Below are 26,379 nucleotides of genomic sequence, written 5' to 3' on the forward strand. Positions count from 1 at the left end.
GCGATGCTCAGAGACGCGCTTTTGTCAAAATAAACATTGGACGTCACTGACCGGTCATTGAATGACACAAATGAAAGGTACTGTGTAAATTTACCTTTTTAAAAAATATCTATGTTGTGTCCATTTGGAAAAAAAAAAAATCAAAGAATGACATTTTTGAATATTTTATTTAAGATTTAAGATATCCTTTATTTGTCCCACACTGGGGTTTTTTTATGGTCAGAAAAGGAAAAGTCATGACATTTCCAGCTGTTTTTATTGCTGTCAACAAGTGTCACATTTGACCTGAACAATGTTGAAGAATTTGGCTCTTCCTAAATTCCACTTTTTCTCCCTCCTGTTTGTCTCGGCAGCCCCCCCCCCCCCCCGTGTCACGTCAGCGTGGGAGAGGAAGGAAGTGCCGAAATAAGCAGGAGCAGCGGCGCGCCCTGGCTTGAACACCATTTTTTTTGTCTTTCTTCCATGCGCTGCTCCGACGGAGTTAGACGCACAAAGTCGCCATGAAGACCATCAGGGTTTTTGTCCTCCTGCTAACATCGGCTCACGTCTTCACACCAGGTAAGAGAATCGGCTTCATTGGTTTTTTTTGTTTTTCCAGAGCATCTTCAAGCAGGGGTGTTATGCTTTGAAAAAACATCAAATGTATAACAACCTCATATTTTGAATACAATACAGTGGTGCCTTGCGATTTTGTTGTGATTTTTTGGTTTTTAATAAGATAAATAGAACCCTGTAATGTTGTACTTCATGAAAAAGAAAAAAAGTGACAGTCATGACAAATTCAATGAATACAAAGAATTGAAGTTTTTGGCCCGTGCGCACATCAGGAGCAGCACAACACTGGCACATCAAAAACAGTTTCACTTCAGGCTAAGGAGACTGAAAATATATGCTGCTCTTCGCAGAGGATAAATAATAAATGCCTGAGTATTGTTATATTATTTGTCGACAATCCATGCTAACCAGAAAGAGGGGCAGGGTTCGATTCCAGCTGCGGCCTTCTTGTTGGGAGTTTGCATGTTCTCCCCGTGCCAGCGAGGGTTTTCTCCGGGTACTCCGGTTTCCTCCCACATTCCAAAAAACATGCACGGCCAGTTAATAGAACACTCGGAATTGTCCCGAGGTGTGATTGTGTGCGCGGATGGTTGTTCATCTCTGTGTGCCCTGCGATTGGCTGACACCCAGTTCAGGGTGTGCCCCGCCCGCTGCCCGAAGACGAAGAAGGCTCCGGCGTGCCCACGACCATCGTGAGGAGAAACGGATTAGAAAATGGATGGATGGACATGTTAACCAGGAGTAGCAGTAAACTGTTCACAGCTTCCATTTAGAAAAATTCTTCACTATCTGTCAATCACCAAACAATTTCGGGCAGTTTGGACTGTCTCCCAATGGAACAAATCCAAGTTGATTTGGCACAGCTTTGATTTGTCCATCCGGGGAACGCTGACGCTTTGAACCATCAAAGCAGACGTGCGCAAATGAGCCCTCGAGGGACAGAGCGACAATGCGACTCGTTTGGTTGACGCAGAGGAAAAAGTCCCTTCATGTTTTTGTTTATCTTCTGTTTGCGCCGCCGAAATAGCTCTTATCGGCTCGCCGCTGGCCCCGACAGATAATCCAGGAGGGGATAGCGTTAGGAACCAAAGTCCCGTCACTCTCAGAGGGCATCGAAATAAAATCTGCAGGAAATAGCGAAGGAGCTAAGAAAGACAAATGCTACTCGCCGGAATAAAATATTCTTCCATTTAATTTGAACGGGGTCGTGCATGTCTTGTCGAGTCGTGTTCCTCACATCTGACAAGTGCAAGGAGAGGAAGTGCAGATTCAAAGGTTAAGAGGGACAACAATAGCGCGGGAGCACAGGATGCAGCTTCGGTCTCTCCCAGCGGAGGATGTCAACTGCATTGACAAGGAGGCAAGAGTGATGGGAATCATTAAAAAAAAAAAATCAAACAATTGTTGTGTATACACAACTTCACAAACTTCATTTCCGGACGAACCTGAAATGCACCCTGACCTTTCGGGGTGAACTGAAGTTGCACTTCTGTCAACTTTTTGGAAACCCAACCAATTTTGTACTTTGTCAAAACATTCAGTGAGCACATCATTAAAAAATTAATGCCAAGACATTTTTGCCACTCTTTTTTTTTTTTTTTTTTAACTTCAATGGACATTGTGCTGTTCCTTCTGGTATGCATGTCTTGGCCACCAGAGGGCAGTATAATACACCCATCCATCCATTTTCCGATCCGCGTATCCTCACAAGGGTCGTTGAGGGTGCTGGAGCCTATCCCAGCCATCTTCGGGCCGTAGGCGGGGGACACCCTGAACCGGTTGCCATCCAATCGCAGGGCACACAGAGACAAACAACCATCCACGCCCACACTCACATCTAGGGACAATTTGGAGTGTTCAATCAGCCTGCCATGCATGTTTTTGGAATATGGGAGGAAACCGGAGTACCCGGAGAAAACCCACGCAGGCCCGGGGGAGAACATGCAAACTCCACACACGGAGGCCGAAGCTGGAATTGAACCCGGTTACCTCTGCACTGTGAGGCGACGCGCTAACCACTGGACTACCGAGCCACCCCAGTATAATACAAACGTATGGATATACTATGGATGGGGACCGTTTCGGCTCCTCAGTAAACTGCTGTAATAGTCGCCTTTCTTCGAGGAGCATGAAGAATTTATGCCTACGAGTATTGTGATAGTTTTTGATGTGTTACATAACCCTTTGTGTTCAAATGTCCATTCCTAAAAGGGTTAGAACACCAGGACACTCGCTCTCTGTTAGTGTTTACCGTGATGTGTTAGCATAAAGACAAAACTGTGGTTCAATATGATCTCAAGGCACACACTGTATATGCAAATTGCGTCTGATGCTACTTTGTGAACTAAAATGTGCCGCTCCTTCTCCATGTCGGTCTGCTTCAAAGTGTCAACAGAGGAAGTTGTCGAGAAGCAGCAGACGGAGAGTCCAACGACAATCAAAGCGATGACAAAAAGCAACCAGGGTGAATAGAAACGTTGCATACGAGGAACCGAGCGATTAATCGTCTGGCCAGTATTAGCTCTTTTGAAATTGCCCCCCTCCCCAAAAAAAAACCAACAACAACGAGGCTGATTTTTGTTTGTTTGTTTTTATCACACGCAACATACGACGTTCCTGCCAAATATTGGCAAGTAATTGGAAGATTTTTCTCTCTGTTGTAAAGTTCAACTAAAAGTATTGTAATACAATAAAATGTTCTGCCTGTAAGTCTATTGTTTATTGTTGTCAAGCTTAGCGGACCAAAAATGACGTTTATTTTATTCATTCTATATATTCTTGATTAGTCGGCCGATGAATCGGTTCTCTGAATTTTATTCTGCCAAATCAGCATTGGCCTTCAAAGATGTTCATCGGTCCGGGCCTCTTTTTAATACCACCTAAGTGTTGGCCACTGGTTTATTTTTTGCTCTTTTGTACCCCTGAGCAGCACAGACAGCGTCTGCAGCTCAGACCGCGGCACCGACAAACCGTGCGCCCCCGACTGTCGCGCCTCCTCCAGGAACCACCCAAAAACCCGCGGAGAGCAGTGAGTGTGTCAAACATCTCAAAAGACGGCGCCATATTGATATCGACCCTTTTTTTCCTCAGCAAAAACAATCCCGGCGGTGGTGACGGCAGCGACTACCGCGCCGATGTCGACGCAGCCGTACGTGACGTCGCCAGTGGCCACGGCGGCCGAGAAAAGTTGGAGCTTTCGCTTCCGTATTTGCGCCTCGCTTCGCAGCAACTGGTCCTCGATAGGTGTTTTTTGTGTTCACGAGCAGCGTCAACAGAAGCTGCGGCAAATAACAGCACCCAGCCGAGGACCGCCGGCTCTCAGATGGACAGAACGACCAGCCAGACTCAAGGTAAAAGCGAAAAGAGGACCGCACAGTTGACTCGCACAGAACTCACGACTAAAGGTGATTGAAATCTAAATAGGACCCAGCCCCACCTTGGCCCCGCCGCAACCTGACAACGGTACTGTAGTGTCTTCTACACATGGATTCGTCATGCTATTGTTTTCCTTTCAACAACTCTCCGTTGTACTTTCAGTGATGCCCCGGCACGAGACGGGCCGGACCACAGAGAAAAGTCCCGGTAAATCACCCCGCGATCCGTTCTAGTGAACTTTCATAAGAAGCTGGACAACAGTTAACATCATTTGATAGTACAGTGGTACCTCTACTTATGAACGTCTCTTCATACGAAATGTTCAAGTTACGAAATGCCTTAACAGGACTATATTGCCTCTTATTACGAAAGAAATTTCAAGATACGAAAGGGAAATATTACAGTGTGGGCTGCTACTCTCAGCTCCGAGTTTCCTGAACGCAACATACTTCTAGCTGCTCTGCCATTGGCTATTACCGAGCATCTTCCTGGCTTCCCATTGGCTAAGAGGGACCTCTACCGTGTGTGTCTATGCGTGTAGATAAATCGATGTGTGTCTATGCGGCGTCCTTGTCATTCGCCCCCCATGAAGCGCTCCGATAGTTTTACATAATTGTGAATCACCCAGAAAAAGTGTTCACCAGTCAGGCGATCGCTGACTGTGCTGATGTTTGCCTTGGATATTTTCAAAGGATTGTTACAAGCCGACAAAAGCAAACGTCCTTTGCTCAGTTGTTTACAAAACGCCAGGGGGGGAAAAAAAACCTTCTGAGAGAGAACATGAACTAACGAGGCCAAAAAAAAAAAAACCTATGAGGACGCAGTTAAAAGTTAAATGACCATCATTTTTGTTCTTTATTCTTTGTTTTATACATTAGGCACAACTCTCGTTTATTGTGCAATCATCTCATTGTAGCATGTATTGGTTACATATTTTGATTGATTTTTATGCTTTATAAAACGATTATGTCTGAATTTGGGGGGGCTTGGCAGGGATTAGGACATAGGTCTCAAACTCAAGGCCCGGGGCCAGATCTGGCCCGACACATCATTTTATGTGGCCCGCGAAAGCATATTAAAGATGTCAACTTTCATGATGCTTTCTAAAAATCACGACCAAAATTTCAAATTCTCATTTGTAATAAATAAGAGTGACACTGCGAGCATTTTCTTGTTACCAAAGCCCTCATTACAATAACTTACACAATAGGTGTATCGACTGTTATTTTTGACTTCTCTATATGGTTTCAGTCATAACGGCCCTCCCAGGGAAACTAACTAAAATCTGGCCAGCGAGAAAAATGAGTTTGACACCCCTGGATTAGGGCATTTACATGGAAAATGTGTCTGTACTTACTGAAATTTCTTCCAGAACCAATTCATTTCGTAAGTCGAGGTACCACTGTAAAGCCGTGACAATTTGCAACTCTGTTTTTGGTCCCAATGAATATTTTCATCATTTGGTGTCAAAAACATAAAAGTGTTTGAACCAAAAATGATTCTGATTGTGATCCACAAGGTCCTCAGGTTGGCGGGGGTGACAAAGAGGTGGCAAAAGCAGGTGAGGGACTGACTGGGCCGCTTGAAACTGCGCCCGGCCGCGCTCGACAAGCTCACTGGGAGATTTGATCTATTTTATTTTATTTTTTTCTGTTTTCAGCAACAGACAAAAGACTGTGGTGGATTGTTCTGCCCGTCCTGCTGGTCGCCTCCGCCGCCATCATCATCCTCAAGTTCAAATGCAAGAAGATCCACGACCACACGGGTACGTTACTGATGTTCATGTCAGGTCAAATGTGATGTGTTTTTAATTTAATGTTTTTTTTTTTTTCTGCAGAGACGATTGATACTGGAACTGAGAAGTAAGTTGCAAGTGCAAAGGCTCGCCTCGCGTTGACCGTGCGCCCACAAACGAGCCTCGGGCCGTCCTCATCCCCCTGTGTGTCCGCAGCGCGTCCTTCCAGACTCGCCCGGAAAGCACCAAAGACGGCGTCCTGCTTCTCGGCGTCAAGTCGTCAGGTGGCGAGGAGAACGGTGAGCTGTCTTCAGCGAGCAGGCCGTGCTTCCTGCCTTTTAGCGAGGCGGGAAGTGGCGGCCTTTTAATATCTTATTGAGCTGCGTGTGTGCGCGCAAGCTTCGGGCCTGGACTGGGCCGCAGAAGGTGTTTCCTGTGATTTGGAGCAGCCGCCCTCCAGCCAGCGGCGGGACCCAAAAGTTAGCCGCTTCCTAACATAAACACGCATTTGTTTTGGGCAGGGGCTATTGTGTGCCTACAAAATGTCAGCGTCACTCAGACACACGCTCACACACACAAGAATGCGTCTTTTGTGCGTAACGTGTGTGTCTTGAATGTGTGTTTCCTTGTATCCGGTATGTATCTGTGTGTGTGTGTGTGTGTGTGTGTGTGTGTGTGTGCCCGGTGGATGCTCCCATGGATGTTGAGTGGTTTTTGTGGTTTATCAACACTTGAGTTGGACGTGAGTTTCACCGGGAAGTTGAGTCACTTTGAAGGAATTCCGTAGAGGAAGAAAGGGTTTATGGCGTGGCTGTATGTTGGATTCCTTTAGAAACGCTTCACAAAATACTCCAAAAACGAGCTCATTCTGTTGTTTGACATACCTCACAAGCGTCTCCTCCTTCCAGTTGAGACACGAATTGCTTTTCGTCACTTTTCAGGTCTCGCCAGGTCTTCGCTGTGTGTTGCGTAGCAGCAGCACCACCTAGTGTCTCTTTCTGAAACGCCACAAAGTCTCATCCTCGTTGTTTTTTCCTTCACCATTTGTTCCAGCTGCAAGATGAAACGAAGTGGCCAGGCATCATGGTGGAGCGGCCTCTCGACCTCCAGTAACCTTTTCATGTCCAACAAGCAGGAAATGAAACGGCCCCGCGAGCTCCTGCCGACAGTAGAATAAAATTGTTCTCATTGTACAAACAAAAGACTGTGCACCACTCTTTGGGTCTTTTCTGAACTTATTTCAATGGCGTGTCAACAAAGGTAAGCCCGGTTAGAATCAGATCCTTCTCTTATTCATCGTATTCACCCATGCTCATATCCGACGTTTAATTTCTTGTGACATGTTTGTTTGTTTTTCAATGACCGTGCTATTATTTTGGAACCGTATTTACATGTAGTCAAGAAAATGCATTCTGCAAATATTTGTAGTTAGACATACAGTAAGGGATTAGTTGTCTAATAAATCCAAATTTGACCCTCTTTCTGTGGCATATATTTGAAATAATGCTTTTTTTTTTTTTTTTTAATTGCTCGTTCAGTGAGGATGAACCACTAAAACAAGGACACAAGTGCAGCATGACCTCCTCTTCATAAGCCGGTGTTTATTACCAAGGGGCATTTTCTGAGGCTGGTGACACGTGCCAGCGAGATCTCGGTGGCCGATGTGAAAAATCCATCCAAGCCAACCAAGCGTGACCCACTAAAACGAAATAATACCCCCCACCCAGACCCCCCAAAAGAAAAAAAACGATCTTAAAGCTCCCGTGACCTCCTTCCTGAGTTCGATGAGACGATCTGCAACCTTTGTAATGCGACTCTGGCCAAGTCTGTATGAGTGCATTCCCCAGTGACGGGTGGGGGGCATCTCTATGTATACCAAGTAGAACACCAATGTTTGCATTTTCGTTCGCTTGTCCCACATAATGCACAGTTAAAAGGCTTGTAAGGATTTTATGACAAGGTTTAAAATGTAGGTCAAAGTTTTTTTTTTCCTACTGTATATGTCCATGTGTTGAAAGGCAGCTGCATGTGACCGCGGGAAACCCTCTCTGGCCTGTCAGATTCCTTGACCTCAGGCCAGCTGAACTAGGGGGTGGGGGGGGGGGGTCCAGATCTTGTTACTGAGACATCAGCCAACAGCCAGAGTGTAGTAGCCAGTGTTCTTTGCAGGTGTTGGCCAAATCAGATTGTCCACGTCGAGCGTTCATTCATTTACTGTATTTTTGATTCGGCCATTTGCTTTCTACTGTATAATACAGCACAGTATATGTGTACAGCAGCCAAAGTGTTCCTCGCAGGTACCGGCCAATGATTTCATGCCGAGCTTGATTGAGTAGCCAATGGGAAAGGCCGTGGCACCTGATTGGTCAAGCTTCTGGGTCAGCTGAACCCGGGGGAAGTTATAAATGGATGGCGGCAGCCGGAGCAATGATTCGTCCGTTGCAGTGTCATTTGTGGGTTCAAGTACCTATATATTTGTATGTTTGTCACCTAATTTATGAAAAGGAAACTATCCAAGTTTAATTTATTTGCGTGCTAACTATAAGGTGAGTTTTTGATTTGTGTGTGGTTGTCAAATTCCGGACCTGATGAGCTAATCTCCATTGATTACCCTCCCAACACACGCTCCCCCCACCCCAAGTGTAGTGAAGAAACGGCATCAAAATGGTTGCCACAAGCACCTTGAAACCCAAATCAAACGAGTGCACCTGCGACGTGGCTGAGTGGAGAAACGACCAGACTTCCTTCGAAAAGGGTGAGTTATGTTGCCTCTTTTGCCGGTTTAATTGGTGCTAGTTAGAGCGCGTGGATTGATGACGTCTTTGGTGTCATAAATTCCTTCAGCCTGTATCTCAACAGTTTTTGTAGCTGTATGTATTAATAACATGTTCGTTTTGATTTCTGTTTACTGAGAATTGTATTCTGACTTGTTCAATAAAGATTTTTTTAAAAACATTTTTTTTCGTGATAACATTGAACTGATACAATTTTTATTTCGACCCCCTCCCCCAGCGCTGTTAATTTATAACATTGGTTTATTTGTTATTGTAAATAGAATAGGGTAAAGTTGTAAAACAAATTTAAAAAGCTTGGATATAAAACTAAAATCATTGATATCATACCTGTGCAGTGTAAAGTTTTTCCAGGTTGAGATGAGTGTAATGGACTGAATGAGTGGCTGTATAACAGTTGAGCACCCTTTTGTCGCAGTGTGGATTACTCAAGATGCATCATGAGATAGGAAGGTGGAAAGAAGCATTTCCCACAGCCCTGAATAAAATATTTCCAATGACTCTCTAGAACCGGATTTTTGGGAGCCCTGGTGGGCCGAGACCCAGAGGAATTCGGAAGCCACCAAGGACAGAAGCTGTCTCCGGTTGGCCAAAATGCTGGAGAGCTGCCTGTCGCGAGCCAAAAGATCGACCCTCCACTGCGCCACTGTGCTGGTCCCGGAGCAGCTCACGCGGCGGATCGCAGGGCAAATGCTGCGGCTGGCATCCTGCGAGCCGTGCGGCCTGCGCGGCTGCGTCCTGGACGTCGTCCTGGAAATGGACAAGGGCTGCAAGCGACTGGAGCGCTTGGTTTACGACGCCAGCGTGGTGCCCACCTTTGAGCTGACTCTAGTGTTCAAGCAGGACGCCGCCGTCTGGCCCAGCTTGCGCGACTTGCTTTTCATGGGCACCTGCTTCGCGCCGTCCTTTAGACACGCGCTGAAACTGAGTCGAGGCTTCCGACTTGTCAAGAAAAAACTTTACTCCTCCTCGGGTGGAACAGTGATCGAGGAGTGCTGAACTGCAAACATGCTCTTTGCCTCAGTTGTAAAATGTACACTGCTTACAGTGCATATAAAAAGTGCACACTCCACTGTTTAAACGCGAGGTTTTTATGATCTAAAAATATAAAGCCATGATAAATAATTTCTAAACTTTTTCCACCTTTTAATGTGAATTAGAACATCTCCAGTGCAATCGAGGAAAAAAAATTGGAGATGATGTGAATACCCGGACTTTGAATGTGATTAATTCTGAATACTGTACATCCCTATTTTCAGAGGGTGTGCGCACTTCTGCAACCGCTGTTTTCCTCCAATTGAGTTTTACAGGCCTTAAGTCACATGAAGGGTGGAAAAAGTTATATGTTATATCTTATTTTCATATCACCAAACTCTCAAGTTTGAACAAGGGTGTGTGGACTTTTTCTATGACTTGCATGTTGCTTCTATTTGCTCACGTTCCTGTCCGCAGTTCTCATATTTGCATCACATTTTTGAACTTCTCTCCAGCAATGACGTTCTCAGGCATTTTTGGCTTTGTCGATATGATGACCGCTTGGCAACAGTCAACATTAATTTGAGTAGCAGGCCTCATTGCACTCGTGTGACTTTTTTCAAGTCATTTTTCCACATCCTACATTTAATCGCACTTTTAAATCCGTGTTTGCATTTGATTGAAATCTTTTTGCTGTCTCGTGGACTATAAAACATTTCGACCTCGTTGACACCGTTTTATTTCTACACCAACACACGACGGACAAGATAGCATGGCAGCTGCAATAAATGGGCTCATGTGATCATGTTTAACAGGAAGTCCTTACAGAAAGCCTGATGTAAATATTACGAGGCAGAAAAAGGTCCGCTTGTACGTGCAGGATGAAATGGCAAAGTGACAGGAACATGAGACATTTGAAGAAGTAGGTCACTGGCACATTGTGCCAGTGCAGGGCTGGCTTTGTCACACTTGGTCAGCTTTTCTGCGTCCTTGTTTACTTTGATACGTTTTGTCCCCATCCCACTCATCTACTTTATAAAGCATCAAACTTGTTTTTTGTGCTCCTTGGCAAACGTTGAAACAACCTATTTTTCTATCAATGATTTGACACTGCCACCTAGAGGATGCTTCAAGTAATTTAGCCACCACAGTGATTTTTGAATTTTGATTTTATTACTTTGAAAGATGGCGGAAGCTCTTCGCGTGTTTCCCAGAATAACTTCCTGTGTGGTTGTCATGGGCGACAAGGACGCGGGGAGACTCCACCCGGTCGAGCGTGTGAATTTTGGCGTTATTTTGGGTCAAAATTAAATCCCTGGCAATTGTCTGAAGCGAAATGCCACCCAAGGGTGCAAAAAAAGGCGCGGCAGCGAAGAAGACCGCCGCCGCACAGGGTCCGGACGTCCAGACTTGGGAGAGTGGTCTCGCCAACGCACAGTTTGACGAGGTGGGCATGATAGCGTCCAGTGCTGAATGAATAATGTGTGGAGGATCTGTTCAAACGTTTTGTGTGTAGTTTTCCATTCAGGTGCATCTCACTCAGTAAAAGCTGTTGAAACACGGCTCGTATTTTTCCGGCCTAAAACAATCAAAGTTGGAATAACGTCAGAACGTAAATCACTGTCATATATGGCAACAGTGTTTGTGCACTTCTCTTAAAGTAAATTGGGGTTCAACAAAATGGACGGACGGCCGCTCTGTGAAGTCCTATTTCTTTGCTGTGAAATGCACGAAAGTCAGTTTTCACAACAGCGAAACTTCAAATTTAGTTGAATTGCACATCTTAAAATGCCATCGACGTTTGTCGCCTTAAAATTTTGAATTCATCCAACATTTCATCCACCACCGTGTAGTCCTTGCACAGTGTGGACGTATTGAGACGGGTAAAAAGGAAGATTTTTTTTCAAATACTATATACAGTGGTACCTCTACTTACGAACGTCTCTTCACTTCTGAGAGAGAACATGGACTAAAGAGGGCAAAAAACGACGAGGACGCAGTTAAAAGTTAAATGGCCATCATTTTAATTCTTTACCTTATTCTTAGTTTTTTGCATTATGCCCAATTCTCATTTATTGTGAAATGATCTAACTGTAACATGTATTTGTTAAATATTTTGACGCAATTTTATGCTTTCGGAAACGTTTTTGTCTGAATTTTATTTGGGGGGCGGGGGGGGGGGGCTTGGAACGAATTAGGGCATTTACATGGAAAACGTGTCTCTACTTACAAAATTTCTAGCGAAGAAATGTTTTCCAGAACCAATTAATTTCATAAGTAGAGGTACCACCGTATTGAATTACAGTCTAACAAACAGCAAGCTTTAAAAAAAAAAAAGTGTTTTCACGAAGAAAAATTAGACCTTATTTTTCTGGCTTTCCTTGATTAGTGTGAATTTTGAAAATAAGCATCCACTCCACAAGGGAGTGCAAATTCTTCATTAAAGCGTAAATGATTGACAATTATAAAGGTTTTAGTGCATGCCGCCACCTGCCCCAGCAACGTCGCCTTGTGGACCCCCCCACATAATGCGCGTGCCAAAAGCCGCTGTTTGTTGTACGTAGTGATGTTTCGGAAAGCTTTATATGCGTAACCGTTCCTTTTCTCCTTCGTCACAGGACAACTGGCAAGCGTGCGTGTGCGTCTTGGTGGGTCGAAGTCCGGACGACGAGGACCTGATCCGGCTGGTGGCTCGGGCCGTGCAGCAACCGCAGCGCAAACTTTTCACCTCGCTCGCTTGGGAGGACACCGAGGCCAAGGTAGCTAACGTGCACGTCGTCGAATTGTCTATCCAGAAATATATCAGCAATTTGTCTCAATGTGTTTGAGCAGATTCGAGAATACGGGAATCCCAAAGCAAAAAAACGTGACGCTTTTCCTCAGTACTACGAGGTTTGTGATCAAGAGACACGAAGTCGCGTGGCACCCTCAACGTCCACCGCTCTCAAAAATTTGCTGCTTGCGCAGGTGACGACGCCCGCCAGGGAGCTGCTCGAGGCCCGCGAGGAGATCCCTGCTGAGCTCATGGCGCAAATAATCAAGTTTATGCTGCTGCAGGTGAAAGAGAGCGACCAGCGGAGGCGAAAAACGGAGCAAGTGAGAAACGCAGATAAAATATGCTCTTTAGTTTGATGTTCCTGTTGACTGCTAAGTACGTGTTTTCTTTTTGTTTGTTTGTTTTTCTTTGTTTCTACGTAAGGTTCGAGCTGCCGCTCCTGTCGCCAAAGGAAAAGCCGGAGCGAAAGGCAAAGACAAGAAGGCAAAGGATGAGCCACCTCCTAAACCCAAAACAAAACTTAAACGCAGGGATGATGTCGAACCACCCAAGTACATAAGTAAACATTATTTATTTTTCCTACGCTGATTATAATTGTTTACATTGAGCCCTTGCTATTCGCTGGGAAGAGGGACCCATACAATGGTTTGTTATTCCCTGGAGATGCCACAGGATGGCGTCAAATCACTACATTTGTCAAATTGAAACTCTTCAACTCAATTCAACATTATTCCTAGTCACCGAGACGCCAAAAGAGGGCGGCAAAGCACTACTTTTGTCCAAACGAAACTCCTTGACTCATGTCAACATAGTTCCTTGGCCGTGAGATTCCAAAAGATGGTGGCAAAGCATTACTTTTGTTTAAACGAAACTCCTCTACTCGAGTAATTGTAGTCCGTTGAGGCCCAAGTTGCAAAAAGAAAGTGGACTCTACTTCTGTTGGAATTCATCCCAACTTATTTCACCATAGTTGCTTGGCACCGAGGTGTCTAAAAAAGAGGCTAAAGCACAAGTTTTGTCTCAGTAAAAATCCTTGACTCATGTCAACATAGTTCCTTGGTGCCATGATGCCACAAGGTGGTGACAAAGCACTACCTTTGTCTAAATGAAACTGAATGTCAAACAAAAATTCTCCAATCGTTCACGAAAAGGTATAAAACAATCGCGTATCAGTGCTCGACTCTCAGCACGGACGCAGCCGGTGGACCAACGTGCGGGTTTCTTGCTTGTGCCGCCGCAGACGACGAGCCCAACGACGGCCCTCAACATTACATCCTGCTGATGGGCTTCCACCAGCCTCAGCTGGTGGGGACGCTGGATGGCGCCGGCGTGCACGTCGCCAACGTCATCAGGCTGAGCGCCACGCATCCGCCCTGCGAGGAGGACCACGAGGAGGATGAGGAAAACCCCGAGCCCAACGGTGAGCGGGAGGAAATGATTTACTCACTCACTAATAATGTGCCTTTATTTGTTCATCTATCTTATGCCGGTGATGGATAATGACAAGGAGAGCAATAATAATGATAATCATAAATGACTCTAGCTAAAAATACAAATTGCAAGCGGAATGTCACTCAATTTAATTTGCCGTCTCCCATCAGCGGATGAAATTGCCGCCAAAGAGGCGAGGGCTGCGCAGGCCAAAGTACTGGACCACTTCTGGGCAGCACTGAGGCAAGTTTTGGACAACGGAGGAGCAAACTCCAGACTGCACAACGTGGCTCAGCTGGAATACGCCGTCCCGGACTCGTTGATGACCTTTGACCGGCAGGATTTCGACTCAGTGGTGCGTCACCGCCCACTTCCTGTGTCTGACTTTGGCACTCACGTCTGGCGTCTGCTCGCAGATGGCGGTGGCGACCCAAATGTTTGACGACGTGGCCAATCTCATCTATGACTGCCTGGACTGGCGCAGGCAGCACCAGCACTACTTGGACAGCGCCAACTTCATACGTGTGCCCTCTGTGGTCTCGGGGCAGGACGCTCCACCAGCTGCAGAGGTAAGCACCTTCTGACATCTGTCGCGAGCTCTTTCGAGTACTTTTTTTTTCAAGAACTTAAATACACTTTTTCCTAGCAGTTATAGTGCTTATCCCGGTTGCACTGCTTGATTTAGCCAATGCTCCATTAAGCGTTTCCAGTTGATCCACAATACTGCTGCTCGCCTTTTTTTTTTTTTTAAACCAATCCGATTGACCTTTTTCATGCCGTGGCTTGCCCGCCAGCTTGCTTCCATCCTCAGATTACTTTTTGTCTTTCCTGCCAGACTGGAGCTACTGTGTCCCCACGTTCGAAGAAACCAGGACGCCCTCCAGCCCCAAGTGAGAGCTTTCCTCTTCTTTGTGGTCATCTTCATCCTCGCTTTCATCCTGTTGTGGTTTTCTTCTTGACACAGAAAAGCCGCCGTCCTCTCTGACCACCGACGTGGACATGAATCACTACAGCAGCCTCATGGAGCACGTCCCGGCCGAGGCCTGCTCCGTGCCGCTCATCTTGCACTGCATGCTGGAACAGGTTTGCGCGCACGCGGGCATTTTTACGGATCGCATCGTTGCCGCCGCCGCTGTCCGCTTTGGAAGGCGGGCTTTCAGGGCTTCCGCCACCGTTTCATTGGTGTGTCCAGGTTGTGTTGTCAAATGAGCAGCCGCCGCCGTCGCAAGCGCCTGACGACTCCGACCCCGAGACCGCTCCCGGTCTGGATCATCACGTGGTGGGCCAAATGCTGCAGAACGTCTTGCCTGAGGTCGAACCAGGGGACGAGAAGAGAGACTTGCTCTACAGTTTGTTGACCACTGTACAGAGGCAAGAGGACAGGGAGGTATATGAACGGGCATCGTGTCCTCGAAATATTCATGCGTCAAGTGTTTCTTTTCATCCCGTCACTTGGCGTTTTGTCTTAGATGCTTACGGAGCAGTTTCAGGTTGAGGTGTCACCGAGAACACCCGAGCAGCCTGTCATCATCAGACACCATGATGAAAGGGCGCTGCGCTTAATTGGCATAACTGTAAGTCACATTTACATACTTTATTTATTCATTTTTTTACATATTTTCCTTTATTCTCTGTGTGTAAATACCAGAAAGTGAGTTTCACGACTTACTAATAAAGTGCTACATGCGTATCGGTTTGCCACTGGGAATTTGCACTCGCCTGTAATTTAGGCGAGATCATATTAATGAACCTCATGTGTATTTTTGTGGTTGTTGTTGAATAATTTAACTACTCACGACAGAAATTTATTTACGCAACTTCATGAAGTGTGTACATGTATGGTGTTGATGCTTTATGATCCACTTGATTGTAAATCCTTTGCCGCCATCTTCTGGAATTTTTATGTAAATGCACCCCCTATTTTGTTTTTTTTGTTTTTTTTGCAAACCCTTTTTTTTCTCCCACAGGGCTTGATCCCTATTTAAATACAACATACTTAATGACTTTTGCTGCGGTCTTGATAGGGGACTCAAGGTTTGGATCCAGCCCAAGAGGAGGAATCCATGATGAAGCAGTCGCCCACGTGGAGGCTCATCAACTCTGTGGCTCAGCGGCGCTCCAACAGCTCCTGCTGGAGGGCCATCAAACAGCAGCTCCAGCGCCAATGCACCGATGGTCTGATCTAGAAAAGAAATACTTCAATATGGATGCATTTTTTTTTTTTTGTAACCTAACCGTGACCTGCAGATGAGGTGTCATGGCCGCAGGTGGAGCGCTTCCTTCACCAGAGCGTGTTTGAGAGCATGCAATTGACCGGATTGGATGAAGACGGCGTTCTGGGAAAAGACTGCAGACCTTTAGGAATGGTGCACCATGCCAAAAAAACCCCCGTCAACCCCTGGGATAACCCGTTGTCCTTCGCGAAGCAGAAGCTTCGCAACCAACGCAAGAAATGTGTGTCGGTGCTTCACTCGGTCCATTTTTTTTTTCAGTTTGTCTTCACTTTGTCACATTTCCTTCTCTCCGCTTTAGCTTCAATTTTTCTCCAAGAAGACTCGACAGATTCTACAGAGGTGTTTGTATTTTCATCACCAGATGTTTACTGTAAAGCCGAATTATTTCTTTCTCTTCTGAAATTGTTGCCCAGGTGTCACTTACAATTATTTTTTTCCTCGCACTACCAGATCAGCGAGCGCCTAGTTGTCCAGCTGGACCTGTCTGACATTCAGAGTTGCCGATTGAGGTCCCTGAAGGGTTGGCACTATGTTGAACACCACGAGGCGGCCGTCTTTCCTCAGGTGAGATCATAATCTCGTGCCTTGCCGGATTCATGTGATCCTTTGTTTCCGGCACAGGTCCTCCAGTCGGCTGCCCAGCAGTATCGCTGTCTGGACACACTCAGAGGAAGTCATAATAACGTCTTGTACATTTTCTGCCACAATCCCATGAGTTCCAATCGCTTGTGCAAAGAGTTCTGGGACGTAGCCATTCATACGGATGTCAAGTTCAGGTACGAGTGTATTTTGCCGGATTTGCTTGCAAGCTGATAAATTTTTTTTTTTTTTTTTTTTTTTTAAAGGACATATTTGGAGCATGTAGCAGACACCATCAGAGACTGGATTGAGAAAGAGGAGCTGAAGAAGCAGGAATTGGAAAACAACCAAATAAGTCCTGAGCAAGCTTCAGAAAGTACAGCTGAGCTTCACACGCGGCTACCGTGTTGTTTGTGATGGAATAAAATGATCTTTCTGTTTTCCTTGAAAAAAAAAACAAAAAAAAACATTACAGCTTGCACAGAGGAAGATGAGGAGTCACAAGTGGCTTATATCACAAAAAACTCACTCAAAGTTTGTAGCGACTCACACACGCACACAAAAACCCCTCAAGAGCACGCACGTCAAATATATCGAGTTGTCGTTCCAATGGACAGGCTGCCAGGCTGGAGGAGGAAAGGCTGAAGGAAGAGGAATCCAAAAAAGGCAAGAAGCCGGCCAAGGCGGCGGGGGGAAAAAAGCAGAAGCCGGCGAAGGACGCGAAGTCCGCCGATGCCAAGAAAAGCGACAAATCCGCCAACACGGGCAAGAGCAAAACGACCACCAACAGCTCCACGGTCGCTGCCTCCGACCAGTCGCTTTCCATTAAAACGGAAGACAAAGAGGAGGCCGGCAGTGTAAGAGCAACGTGACGAATGTGAAATACACGACTCGCAAAATGTTTGGGATATTCAGCTCTTGGTGCTTCACTTTTAGGGGTTCACGGGCTTCCACATGGATGGAATGTTGGTCCATCTGTCAGGGTCTCTCCAGTACCTCTTCCCTGCGGCTGGGGGAGACGTTACCGTGGAGACCGTCAGCTACATTGAAGGTAAGGTCAATTGCGCAAGCTTTCTTTGATTGGTGACAATTTTATTTTTATTTATTTATTTTTTTACTTTGACTGAAAAAGATTTAAAAGGCGTGTATTTAAAACAAACTGCTTTAACAGAAGTCTCACTAGCTTCTTGCAAACGCTTGTTAGCATCTATGTTGTGGCGCTTTATCCCTCCCAGCAAGGGATTGAACACAAAATGATTCAGCAACACGTAGACAGCACTCAAGTCATATTTTCTTTCTGAGACATGTTCCACGACTAGTATTAATGCTGTACTGAGGAGATCAGAGAGGAGTTGATTAGCTGGTGCAAAAAGCCAAAGAGTGCCGAGAACATTAGTGGGATTGGGAGAACACTATAGCCTGACTGTCCGTCTTATACTGCCCCCAGGTGGCCAAGGCAGGCACACCTGGAGGAGCAGCATTTCAGTGATGTATCTCAAGGCAACCACTGTACTTCCGCAAAACACATGTCACCGTAGGTTCCAGAATGCTGAAAGTGGCCGTGAAGCAAGACGGCCACCACTTCTACACGCACATCAGCCACGTTGTCCATGCAGCGAGAAATGACGTGAAAGGTAAAGATCCGCAAGAGCTTTGCCGACTTGTTCCCGGTGTCCTACTGACGAGTCCACTCCAAAAGAGCATCCTGTCAAGACGACCGTAGAGACCAGGCGGGCCTTCTCGGCGTTGCTGGATAACGGCGTCCGGGTGTCTTACAGCTTCGAAACACCACCAGAGAAAAGCAAAGGTGCTGAAAATCCTTCCCTGCTGTTAGCTTGTTTGTAGTGTGAAAGGTGACTGCGATTGTGCATGATTGTAAATATGTCGAGCATTCTCAAGAATGTTTTGGCTTCGAATAATAGTATTCCACTACTTTGTATTACATTACACGTTGATGCCAACTCTAACAACCGGTAGAGCAGCTTATAACATAATAATGCTCACAGGCACATATTCTTTATGCTTGTGCGACTCTGTGTGTGTGTTATACTGCCCCAAGGTGGCCAAGGGGCGCACTACCAGAAAGAGCGCAACAATGTCCATTGCATTGAAGTAAAAAACAAAACAAAAAACAGTCCAATTCTTTACATTACTTTGAATGATGTTGTAACTGTAATTTTAAAGTGTTGAGTGCTGTTTTTCCTGCTGAAAAACACAGAACAAACATTGATTTCAATGGGGAAAAAAAATCACAATATCATGGTTTTGAGTCACAACTCTAATCTGAAGGCACCACTGTATCTTGCATTTTTACCACCATGTTTGAATATCATTTGTGACTAATTTCCTCGACATTCCCCCTTGAAAGCTTCCAAGCCGGAATATTAAATATATTATATTAAAAAATTCCCACTCCTTGGCAGCCCCACAAGAGAGTCTCAAGGAAACAGAGAAAGGGCAGCAAGAGTCGACGGCAATGGAGCTGACCGACGTCCCAAACAACGACGGCACCCCTGCAGAGGTGCAGGTACAGGTGTGTGTGTGTGTGTGTATTTATATATATATATGTGTGTGTGTGTGTGTGTGTGTGTGTGTATGTATATATATATATATATATATATATATATACACACACACACACATATATATATATAAATGAGAGAGAGAGAGAGACGCTCTCATGTATATTCACTGCGAATGTGTTATTTTGTGTTGATTGTGTGTAGCCGTGTGAAAGCCAGCCAGAAGTGTGCCCGAGTCCATTCAACAGCCTCAGCTTGTCTGTCCCGAGTGGCCTACTTGTGCAGTTTATGCGTGAAGATGGTTAGTGACGTTCTCCCCCCCTCCACCCAGAACAACTCTCACATTTGTTTACCAGATGCAACACCAAATTGTGTGTGTGTGTTTGTCTCATATGTGTCCTCAGAGGACCTGAGTATGCTGGTGCGACTGAGTTTTCACGCCGCAGGCTGCCAGGAGCCTTGTCTGGCCAAAGAGGCGTCTCGCACCATCACCAGTCAGGGAACCGTGATCCGATACATGAAGGACTCCTCCAGCGAGGTGAACATGCCGGAATACACGCACTTCTAGGAGTTTTTTTTAAAAATCATCAACAAAAAGGTTTTGTTTTGTTTTTTTGTTTTTTTCAATTTTAGTTTGTTATTTTGGTCGTTCTGGTTAATTATAACATCCTTGGTCACAGGTGCTCTTTGCAGATGGCACGGTCAGTTCCAGCTTGGATTCTGGTCCAGTGTGGGTACAAGAAATAGAAGAAGTAGAGGCTCCAGATGGCAAGGGACCCACACTGAACTGAAGACACGCACGCACACACGCATTTACACTCTCTCTCTCTCTCTCTCTCTCTCTCTCTCTCTCTCTCTCTGTATATATATATATATTTTTTAATGTGTATATGCTTGTAGAGCAAAATCCAGAGAACCAAGTGACTTCTCCTCCTCGAGGGTTTTGGGCGACGACGACACCCTGCGGTACTCGTGTTTGCACCGTCGGTAGCACACACGAACAGATTCCCGCCTGCGCTCTTCTAACCTACCACACGTCCGACCCGGTCACTCACGAGGTGAGAACGCAGCAGCTGCCGCACCTGCGGCCACGTTTGCTTGATCGCCTTGGCTTTCATGGCATGGCTTCCAGACGATGCTGAACCGGGAAGATCTGGTGGTGACGGTGTGGAAGCCAGATGGCTCCATGAGCATTAATCATGCAGATGGAACCAGAATCACCACCTTCTACCAAGAAAGGCCTCCAAGCGCGGCTGAGGAAGCATGTGTCCCTTGTTCAGAGGCGGACAAAGAGAAGGTGGTGGTGGTGGAGAACGAGGCCTGCGCCACTGTGTTGATGTACCCCGAACGACACGTGGCGGAAATCTGGTTGGCTGATGGGACCGTTATCACCGGGAATAATACCGGAGGGTATCAGGTGGGGTGCTTTTGTTAACACGTATCATTCTGTAATTCCTGATTTCTTTTTTTTTTCTTTTTTTTATGGACTCCTAAAACACTTTTTTTTTTTTCCGGTCAAAGGTGGTCCCATCCAGTGTTGGGCTGCTGTACATCCAAAGTGACGGCAAGTGTGTCTACTCCAACAGATCCCCGTGGGGTGGCCTCCCGTCTTACATCATGAGTCACACTGACAAAGTGGTCTGTGACATAACGGACCTGGGGGGAAACTACTTTCAGGTGAGTTGTATTTCAGAGTTTGATGGCACAATAGATGACGTGCTTGCCATTTCACCATTAAAGGCAGAGGTCCGCAAACTACGGCCTGCGGGCAGGTTGTGGCCCGCCTTTACATTTTGCCCGGCCCCCCGAACAATACCAGAGATGCTTTTTGTTGTTATTGGCTTTTTCTGTTGTTGTTGTTGTTTTGTTTTGTTTTTCCTAAGTCTGGCCATGTGATTGATACTTGTACATGCATTGGACGGAACATTCTATTCCACCCTTCTGCAATCTGTGCCCGATCCGAACCCCTCCCAGCCCCCCCCCCCCCCAAAAAAATAAATAAATAAATACAATTCGTGATGCAACCCTCTCCAATAATTTAAAAAATGGACGAATGGCGAAATGATTAGGTCAGAGAAAAAAAATTATTGGTTATTATTTTATTTCCCCTGTCAGAGAAGGGAAAAGTTATTTGGCCTTCGCAGGAAAAAGTTTAGGGACCCCTGATTAAGGGCATGACTGTGCTCAAAGGGAGACACGTTACCAATGTACCGTATTGGCCCGAAAATAAGACAGTGTTTTTTGCATTGAAATCAGACTGAAAAAGTGGGGGTCGTCTTATATTCGGGGTCTAGACATTATACCCATTCACGACGCTAGATGGCGCCAGATACCATTGAAGCGAATGCTGAACTTGACTCCCCAGGCCAAAGCGAACCCCTGTCACGAAGAATAAAAATAAAAATAGCGGTAGCACGAAGAAGAAAATTAAAAAATAGCGGTAAGAAAGAAAAGAGAAGAAAATAATAGAAGAGATAACAGAAAATGGAGAAACGTAGCGACAATCTGGAGAAAAGCGGGTCGAAGATCGGCCAGGTTAACCGGCAGCTGAGGAGAAGTTATGATGTCATTTCCATTTCAAAAACCAGAAGCCATTCATTTACGAATGTGATTGCACTTTAGTTGACATATTTAAATGTTCAGATATTAAGATTTGAATGAGGCAAAATAACATGCTTTTTCTCTCAAATATATTATCATCATTTGTTTCAGATGTACCTGTACTGTAATTATTTTCTGTATAAAAATTAATTTGGTGTTCAAAAAGTCTTTTTTCTAACTTGTGTCTTGAAAAAGAGGGGGTCATCTTATAATCAGAGCCGTTTTATATTCGGGCCAATACAGTAAATCTGTCAGAACACAGTAACACATGTAGACAGATAATACACCAATACTCCAGACGTATTTTATTTATCCTCTGTGATAAACGATGAATATTACGGAGTGGTTTTTTTTCTCTCATTAAAATTGAAACACATCCCACCCCGAAAAAAATATTCATTTATTTTTGAGCGACGGCATTTATATTCATTTCAATAGGGAGTATTTGAGTATTTGCAGTTAAAGGTTGAGGAATGAACTAAACTCGTCCCTGAAGGCACCACGGTACAGTGCTTCTTTTTAGGGACTACTAAAGGTTGAAACTGTCTTCAGGTGTTCGAAGACGGCCGGGTGACCGCACACGTTGGCCCAGCTCCAAACCCACTGCAAGAGGAAGAGGAAGATGCGGACAAAAGGATGACAGCCATGCCCAGAGACCATTGTCCTAGGTCTCACACACACACACGCACGCACTGTGTCAGGGTAATGAATTCTACTTTACTGCTTGCTTGTCTTTGACCGTAGGCTATTCCTGGTGCACGAGGATGGTTCCGGTTCCGAGCTCCTGAGTAGCCAAGCTGTGACAGAGCTGCTGTACCAGGCCCACTTGGATCCCACCGTGGCTCTGGTGAAGGACCCGCTACCAGACACACAAGGTGAGCGGCTGTTCGTCTGATGCCGTACTGGCTGACGTTGCTACAGAGCGTGCCGGGACTCCTCCAGGTGAGTTTGGCGTCACCGTCTTGAAGCCCGGCATCGAAAGCGTGCGGTCCAAGTGGGTGCACGTGAAGCTGGACCGTACCGCCATACCTCAGAGCTTCCGGAACCGCAGTGGGAACAGGTCCTCCAGTTTTGAGGTCCTGTACGGTGATATCTCCACTTCTGAGTGCCCCAGCTTCGTTTTTCCAGTTCCAACTGGTTACTCGGCCAAACGCAACCTTTGACTCTCCCCTCTGTCCATCACAGAAGGCTCACATTCCTTTATTTGGGACCACTACGGGACACGTGACCGGCCCGAAAAAGCGCAGCGTCGACACTGTCGCTGTCCTCAACTGCCCCAAAGTCCTGGAGATAAGGGAACTCCACCAGCACAGGGAATTAAGCCGAAGGCTCAGAAACATGGTGGACATGCGACTGAAGGCGAGTACCGACAACACGCAACTTATTTAGCCGATATTAAGACAAAGGAATGAATTTTAAAACTTCTCCTTGTAGGAATATATTGAGAGTTTGATGGAGAAGGCACAGCGGTCAGCTGACGTGATGCTCAAGGAGCCTCGGACGGAAGGGGAGCGAGCCCACGCTGGGATTCTGCTGAGTCAGGTGCCATTAGCTTGATGCTAACATATAATCTGAAACACGATAGATGGGCTAACAGAAACTAGCATAGATCTTACACCACTGCTACTTGTGATACTTCATCACTCGCTGTCCGAGACAAAGTATGCTAAAAGGACTTTGTCCCTTTTAAGTCTATTACAGAAGAAGACAAAGAAACCTGCAGCGTTACAAAAAGGACCCCAGGTAAAAGGAGTCCTGTGTCTTGCCTGAATCGAATGTGACTTTGTCTCATTGGCCGTGTGTCTGTCCACAGGGGACATTGGCAGTCTGTACAGCAAGGCCGTGCAAGCTCCGGTCGAGATGTCGGACAATCTCAACGATCCCGCGATGATGGGCCGTCTCAGGTGGAGGCCATTTTGGTGCTTGACTTGATGTCTTTGGGATTTCATCCTTCTATAGTAATTTTTTTTTTTTTTTTGCAGCTGCAGCAGCATCAAGGAGTCAAAGTGGACAAACACACTAGAACAATACAGGTCAGAACTCACGACGGTCCACTCATGGTGCTCATCTTTTCAAGTCAAGTCTAGTTTGCTTGTGTAGCCCTTCATTACAAAAGAGAGCGGGATCAACGAGGGGTCGTTATAGTTTCATCTGAAGTCTGTGTAGCCCCCAGTTAAGCCACTCCAGCATTTTATGCAATATACTAAAATATATTTATACATCATTTATTTTAAAAATCTTGGAGCCGTTCCTGGGGGGTGGAGAGAGGTGAAGCGGAGGTAAAACAGGCCAAAAGTTATATTGACGTTTGTCTGTATGCATGTGGTCCTTAGACAGGAGCTGTATGAAGTGAAGGCTTGCATCGACGCGCTGAGGAAGAAGATCGTTGTGCCGTACTTTCACCCAGAAAATATCTCATTACACCAGGAAAGTGCTTAACGAGACTTCACTTGTCATCATCGCTGTTCGACGACAATCAAAATCAATAGTTGACTCATCAGTACATTAGTGTTTACTTGTACTTTGATTGTGTTCCAGAATCATCATCTCCGTGGAAGTCCAGAAAATAGGAGGCCAATCTTGAGCGACCCAACCTTCAGCGAGTCGGACGATACGGAAGAAGCCTTCCAGAGGGACATCCGACTAGAAGACTCTCGTAAATCTGCAGGATTATATCATTGTTAGATTCTTGGAATCTTTCCGAATGATGATTTCTGGATGCATTGTGTGCTGCTCCCCTCACAAAAACATGTATTGCGTTTTCTGATCTAGATGACATTGTAACGCCACGGCCCTCGGACCCGAGACCTTCTTATTCTGCCAGGTTTGCCAGTCAGACTGTCAGGTCACCTCATAAGAAGAAGCTAACGTAAGCCGTCTGTGTCCATGCTCAGTTACGCAGCCGTGAGGAGCAGCAGGATGCCTGGCATCACACCTCCAACTGCACCAGGTACTCCCTCGTGAATTTCAGCGCCAGCTTCGATATGAATATGACTCGAGAGTGCGCTGTATGTCCATAGCGGCTCTTGGTTGTCGGCCGGACTCCTCCAGGCTTCGGAAGTCGGTCCATGTGAATGTAATCGGGGAGCCCAGGCGGACGAACGTCAGACTTCCACCTTCGATCACCAGCTCCAAACCCTTCAGTGTGCCCAATCATCACGTAAGACAGACGCTGGCCCATCCGGGTCACACTCGGATCACTTCACTGCCTCGCAGATCGCTGGGATTTAGGAAACCCCGAGAGCTGTTAGCATAGCACGACCGTGGCGTTGCTAGCACTGTTCATTTCAGTGAGGCATCTATGTTGTTCATGCCAGAATACAATTGCCGATTAATCAACTTCAAACTATTATCACCTTTAGCATCGGTAAAGTTGACGTGTCGACTAGTTGACTCAGTCGCTAGTCGACTCTGGGGGAAAAAAAATGTTCTGCACACCTTGCTTTTTTATTATTATTATTTTTTTTAAAATCCCATCCCCAGTTCCGCTCTGTGGAGGAGCCAGTGCGGCGCAGGTGTCGCACCATTTCACTGGCTGACCCAAATGTTGTAACCAGAGGCTTTGAGCTGTGCCCGTCCAGAGTCGATTTTGGCTGGCAAAGGGATGGCACGTTCTCACTCGTCACGGTGGTCATGAAGAACGTGGGCGTCGACACCTGCAGGTGAGACGGCGCCAAAGCGTCGATGAGACGCCTTCCAACGTGGCGTTGAGGTCGCGCTCGCTACCTGCTGGCTCGCCCGCTCGGCTTCTCTTCCAGGTTCCACGTGAAACAGCCTCCGATCTCATCAGGCCTACGTGTCAAGTACCAGCCGGGACCTGTAAGTTGAAAAACGATGACGTGAGCGCTTCCTTAAACGCATGCGCTCTGTCCGTCTCTCTTTGCGTCCGTCTAGGTGCCGGCAGGTTTGCATGTTGAGCTGAGTATCGAGCTGTATGCCATGTGCGAGGCACACGAGGGCTACATGGATCCCGCCAAGTACATCTCCCAGGACATTATCATCCCCACGGAGACCGACATCCTCTATTTGCCTGTCACGGCCAATATCCTTCGAATATGTGCGGCCCGACACCGTCCAAGCTTAAACATGTACATTGTGAAGGGCACAAGGTTGTGTTTGACTTTAATTCCCATTACTTTTTTCTCTCTCAAAAAACAAACAAACAGAAAAACATCGATTTATTCAATCAGCGTGTTCACAACAAACAAAGCTTGTCGCAACATCCTTGATGAATGTACCCATCCTTCCTGAGATATTTTATGACATTTGGATGAGAGATCACGCCGGTTCATACAGCAGGAGATACTCCGGGGCCCCCAAACAGTCCTGCAGCCTCCCAGCATGCCAGGGGCTCGGGCAGAACCCGCCCAGCTCTCGAGGGCCCGCGGCTGCTGCAAACACAGGCACATGTGCGGAAAGTCGACCAAAACCCAGGAATACATCATTTTATGCATGGAGTAATTTTTTTTTTTTTTTTTTACAGGGCACCATAAACGCACAGCTAGTCTGTGAAGGACACATCAATCCACCACAAAAGCTGAATGGAAAGTCTGTTTCAAATAAAAACAGTGTTCAACTTCGTGTGTGTGTGTCTCTCTTTTGTGACTTTAATTGTCATTTATTGGATGCTCTTTGGATAAAATTGTCTCCTCGTCATCATTTGAATCGACGGGGGGGGGGGGGGGGGGGGCACCGGGGAAGCCGCTAGCTTCATATAATGCAATGTTATTTTACCAAAATACTAATGTTATCCTACTGGGATGAAGCCGACAATGCCAGCTAAACTAGAGAGACAAAAAAAATT

General features: G+C 46.1%; 3 protein-coding genes across 6 annotated transcripts; all 3 read left to right on the forward strand.

Moving 5' to 3' along the window:
- The first annotated feature begins 408 nt into the window (after positions 1-408).
- Positions 409-7,144, forward strand: LOC147209344 (uncharacterized). Its single transcript, XM_086105163.1, has 12 exons — positions 409-558; positions 2,942-3,019; positions 3,485-3,583; positions 3,646-3,741; positions 3,822-3,905; positions 3,979-4,017; positions 4,093-4,137; positions 5,450-5,491; positions 5,591-5,695; positions 5,768-5,792; positions 5,882-5,964; positions 6,719-7,144. The coding sequence occupies exons 1-12, from the start codon at positions 501-503 to the stop codon at positions 6,727-6,729; spliced, it is 765 nt and encodes a 254-aa protein (XP_085961289.1). The 5' UTR covers positions 409-500; the 3' UTR covers positions 6,730-7,144.
- A 665-nt stretch (positions 7,145-7,809) lies between these two features.
- Positions 7,810-9,456, forward strand: LOC147209345 (DNA damage-inducible transcript 4-like protein). The gene is made up of 2 exons (XM_086106043.1): positions 7,810-8,420; positions 8,966-9,456. The coding sequence occupies exons 1-2, from the start codon at positions 8,330-8,332 to the stop codon at positions 9,454-9,456; spliced, it is 582 nt and encodes a 193-aa protein (XP_085962169.1). The 5' UTR covers positions 7,810-8,329.
- A 1,235-nt stretch (positions 9,457-10,691) lies between these two features.
- Positions 10,692-26,156, forward strand: spag17 (sperm associated antigen 17). 4 transcript variants are annotated; one of them, XM_086105165.1, is made up of 48 exons: positions 10,692-10,879; positions 12,051-12,191; positions 12,265-12,324; positions 12,400-12,528; positions 12,632-12,767; positions 13,449-13,628; positions 13,810-13,994; positions 14,056-14,208; positions 14,475-14,529; positions 14,604-14,722; positions 14,832-15,026; positions 15,109-15,213; positions 15,664-15,814; positions 15,887-16,093; positions 16,172-16,212; positions 16,324-16,437; positions 16,495-16,649; positions 16,719-16,828; positions 16,928-16,986; positions 17,070-17,309; positions 17,389-17,503; positions 17,991-18,086; positions 18,152-18,259; positions 18,876-18,985; positions 19,179-19,275; positions 19,379-19,512; positions 19,655-19,742; positions 19,875-20,032; positions 20,107-20,391; positions 20,496-20,651; positions 22,128-22,243; positions 22,320-22,450; positions 22,518-22,651; positions 22,761-22,934; positions 23,010-23,117; positions 23,267-23,318; positions 23,389-23,479; positions 23,558-23,608; positions 23,909-23,998; positions 24,110-24,255; positions 24,348-24,399; positions 24,470-24,525; positions 24,596-24,735; positions 25,059-25,237; positions 25,334-25,394; positions 25,470-25,617; positions 25,814-25,984; positions 26,059-26,156. In XM_086105165.1, the coding sequence occupies exons 1-48, from the start codon at positions 10,769-10,771 to the stop codon at positions 26,085-26,087; spliced, it is 5,922 nt and encodes a 1,973-aa protein (XP_085961291.1). In that variant the 5' UTR covers positions 10,692-10,768; the 3' UTR covers positions 26,088-26,156. The 4 variants fall into 4 exon arrangements, 3 of the variants coding, with proteins under 3 accessions (XP_085961291.1, XP_085961293.1, XP_085961292.1); XM_086105167.1 differs by having other exon boundaries at positions 24,110-24,231; XM_086105166.1 differs by having other exon boundaries at positions 18,876-18,979.
- Positions 26,157-26,379: the final 223 nt, after the last annotated feature.

This window comes from Hippocampus guttulatus, chromosome 2 (genome assembly GCF_054856545.1).
Source record: "Hippocampus guttulatus isolate MCC_2025c chromosome 2, RoL_Hgut_1.0, whole genome shotgun sequence".
NCBI classification, from domain to species: Eukaryota; Metazoa; Chordata; class Actinopteri; order Syngnathiformes; family Syngnathidae; genus Hippocampus; species Hippocampus guttulatus.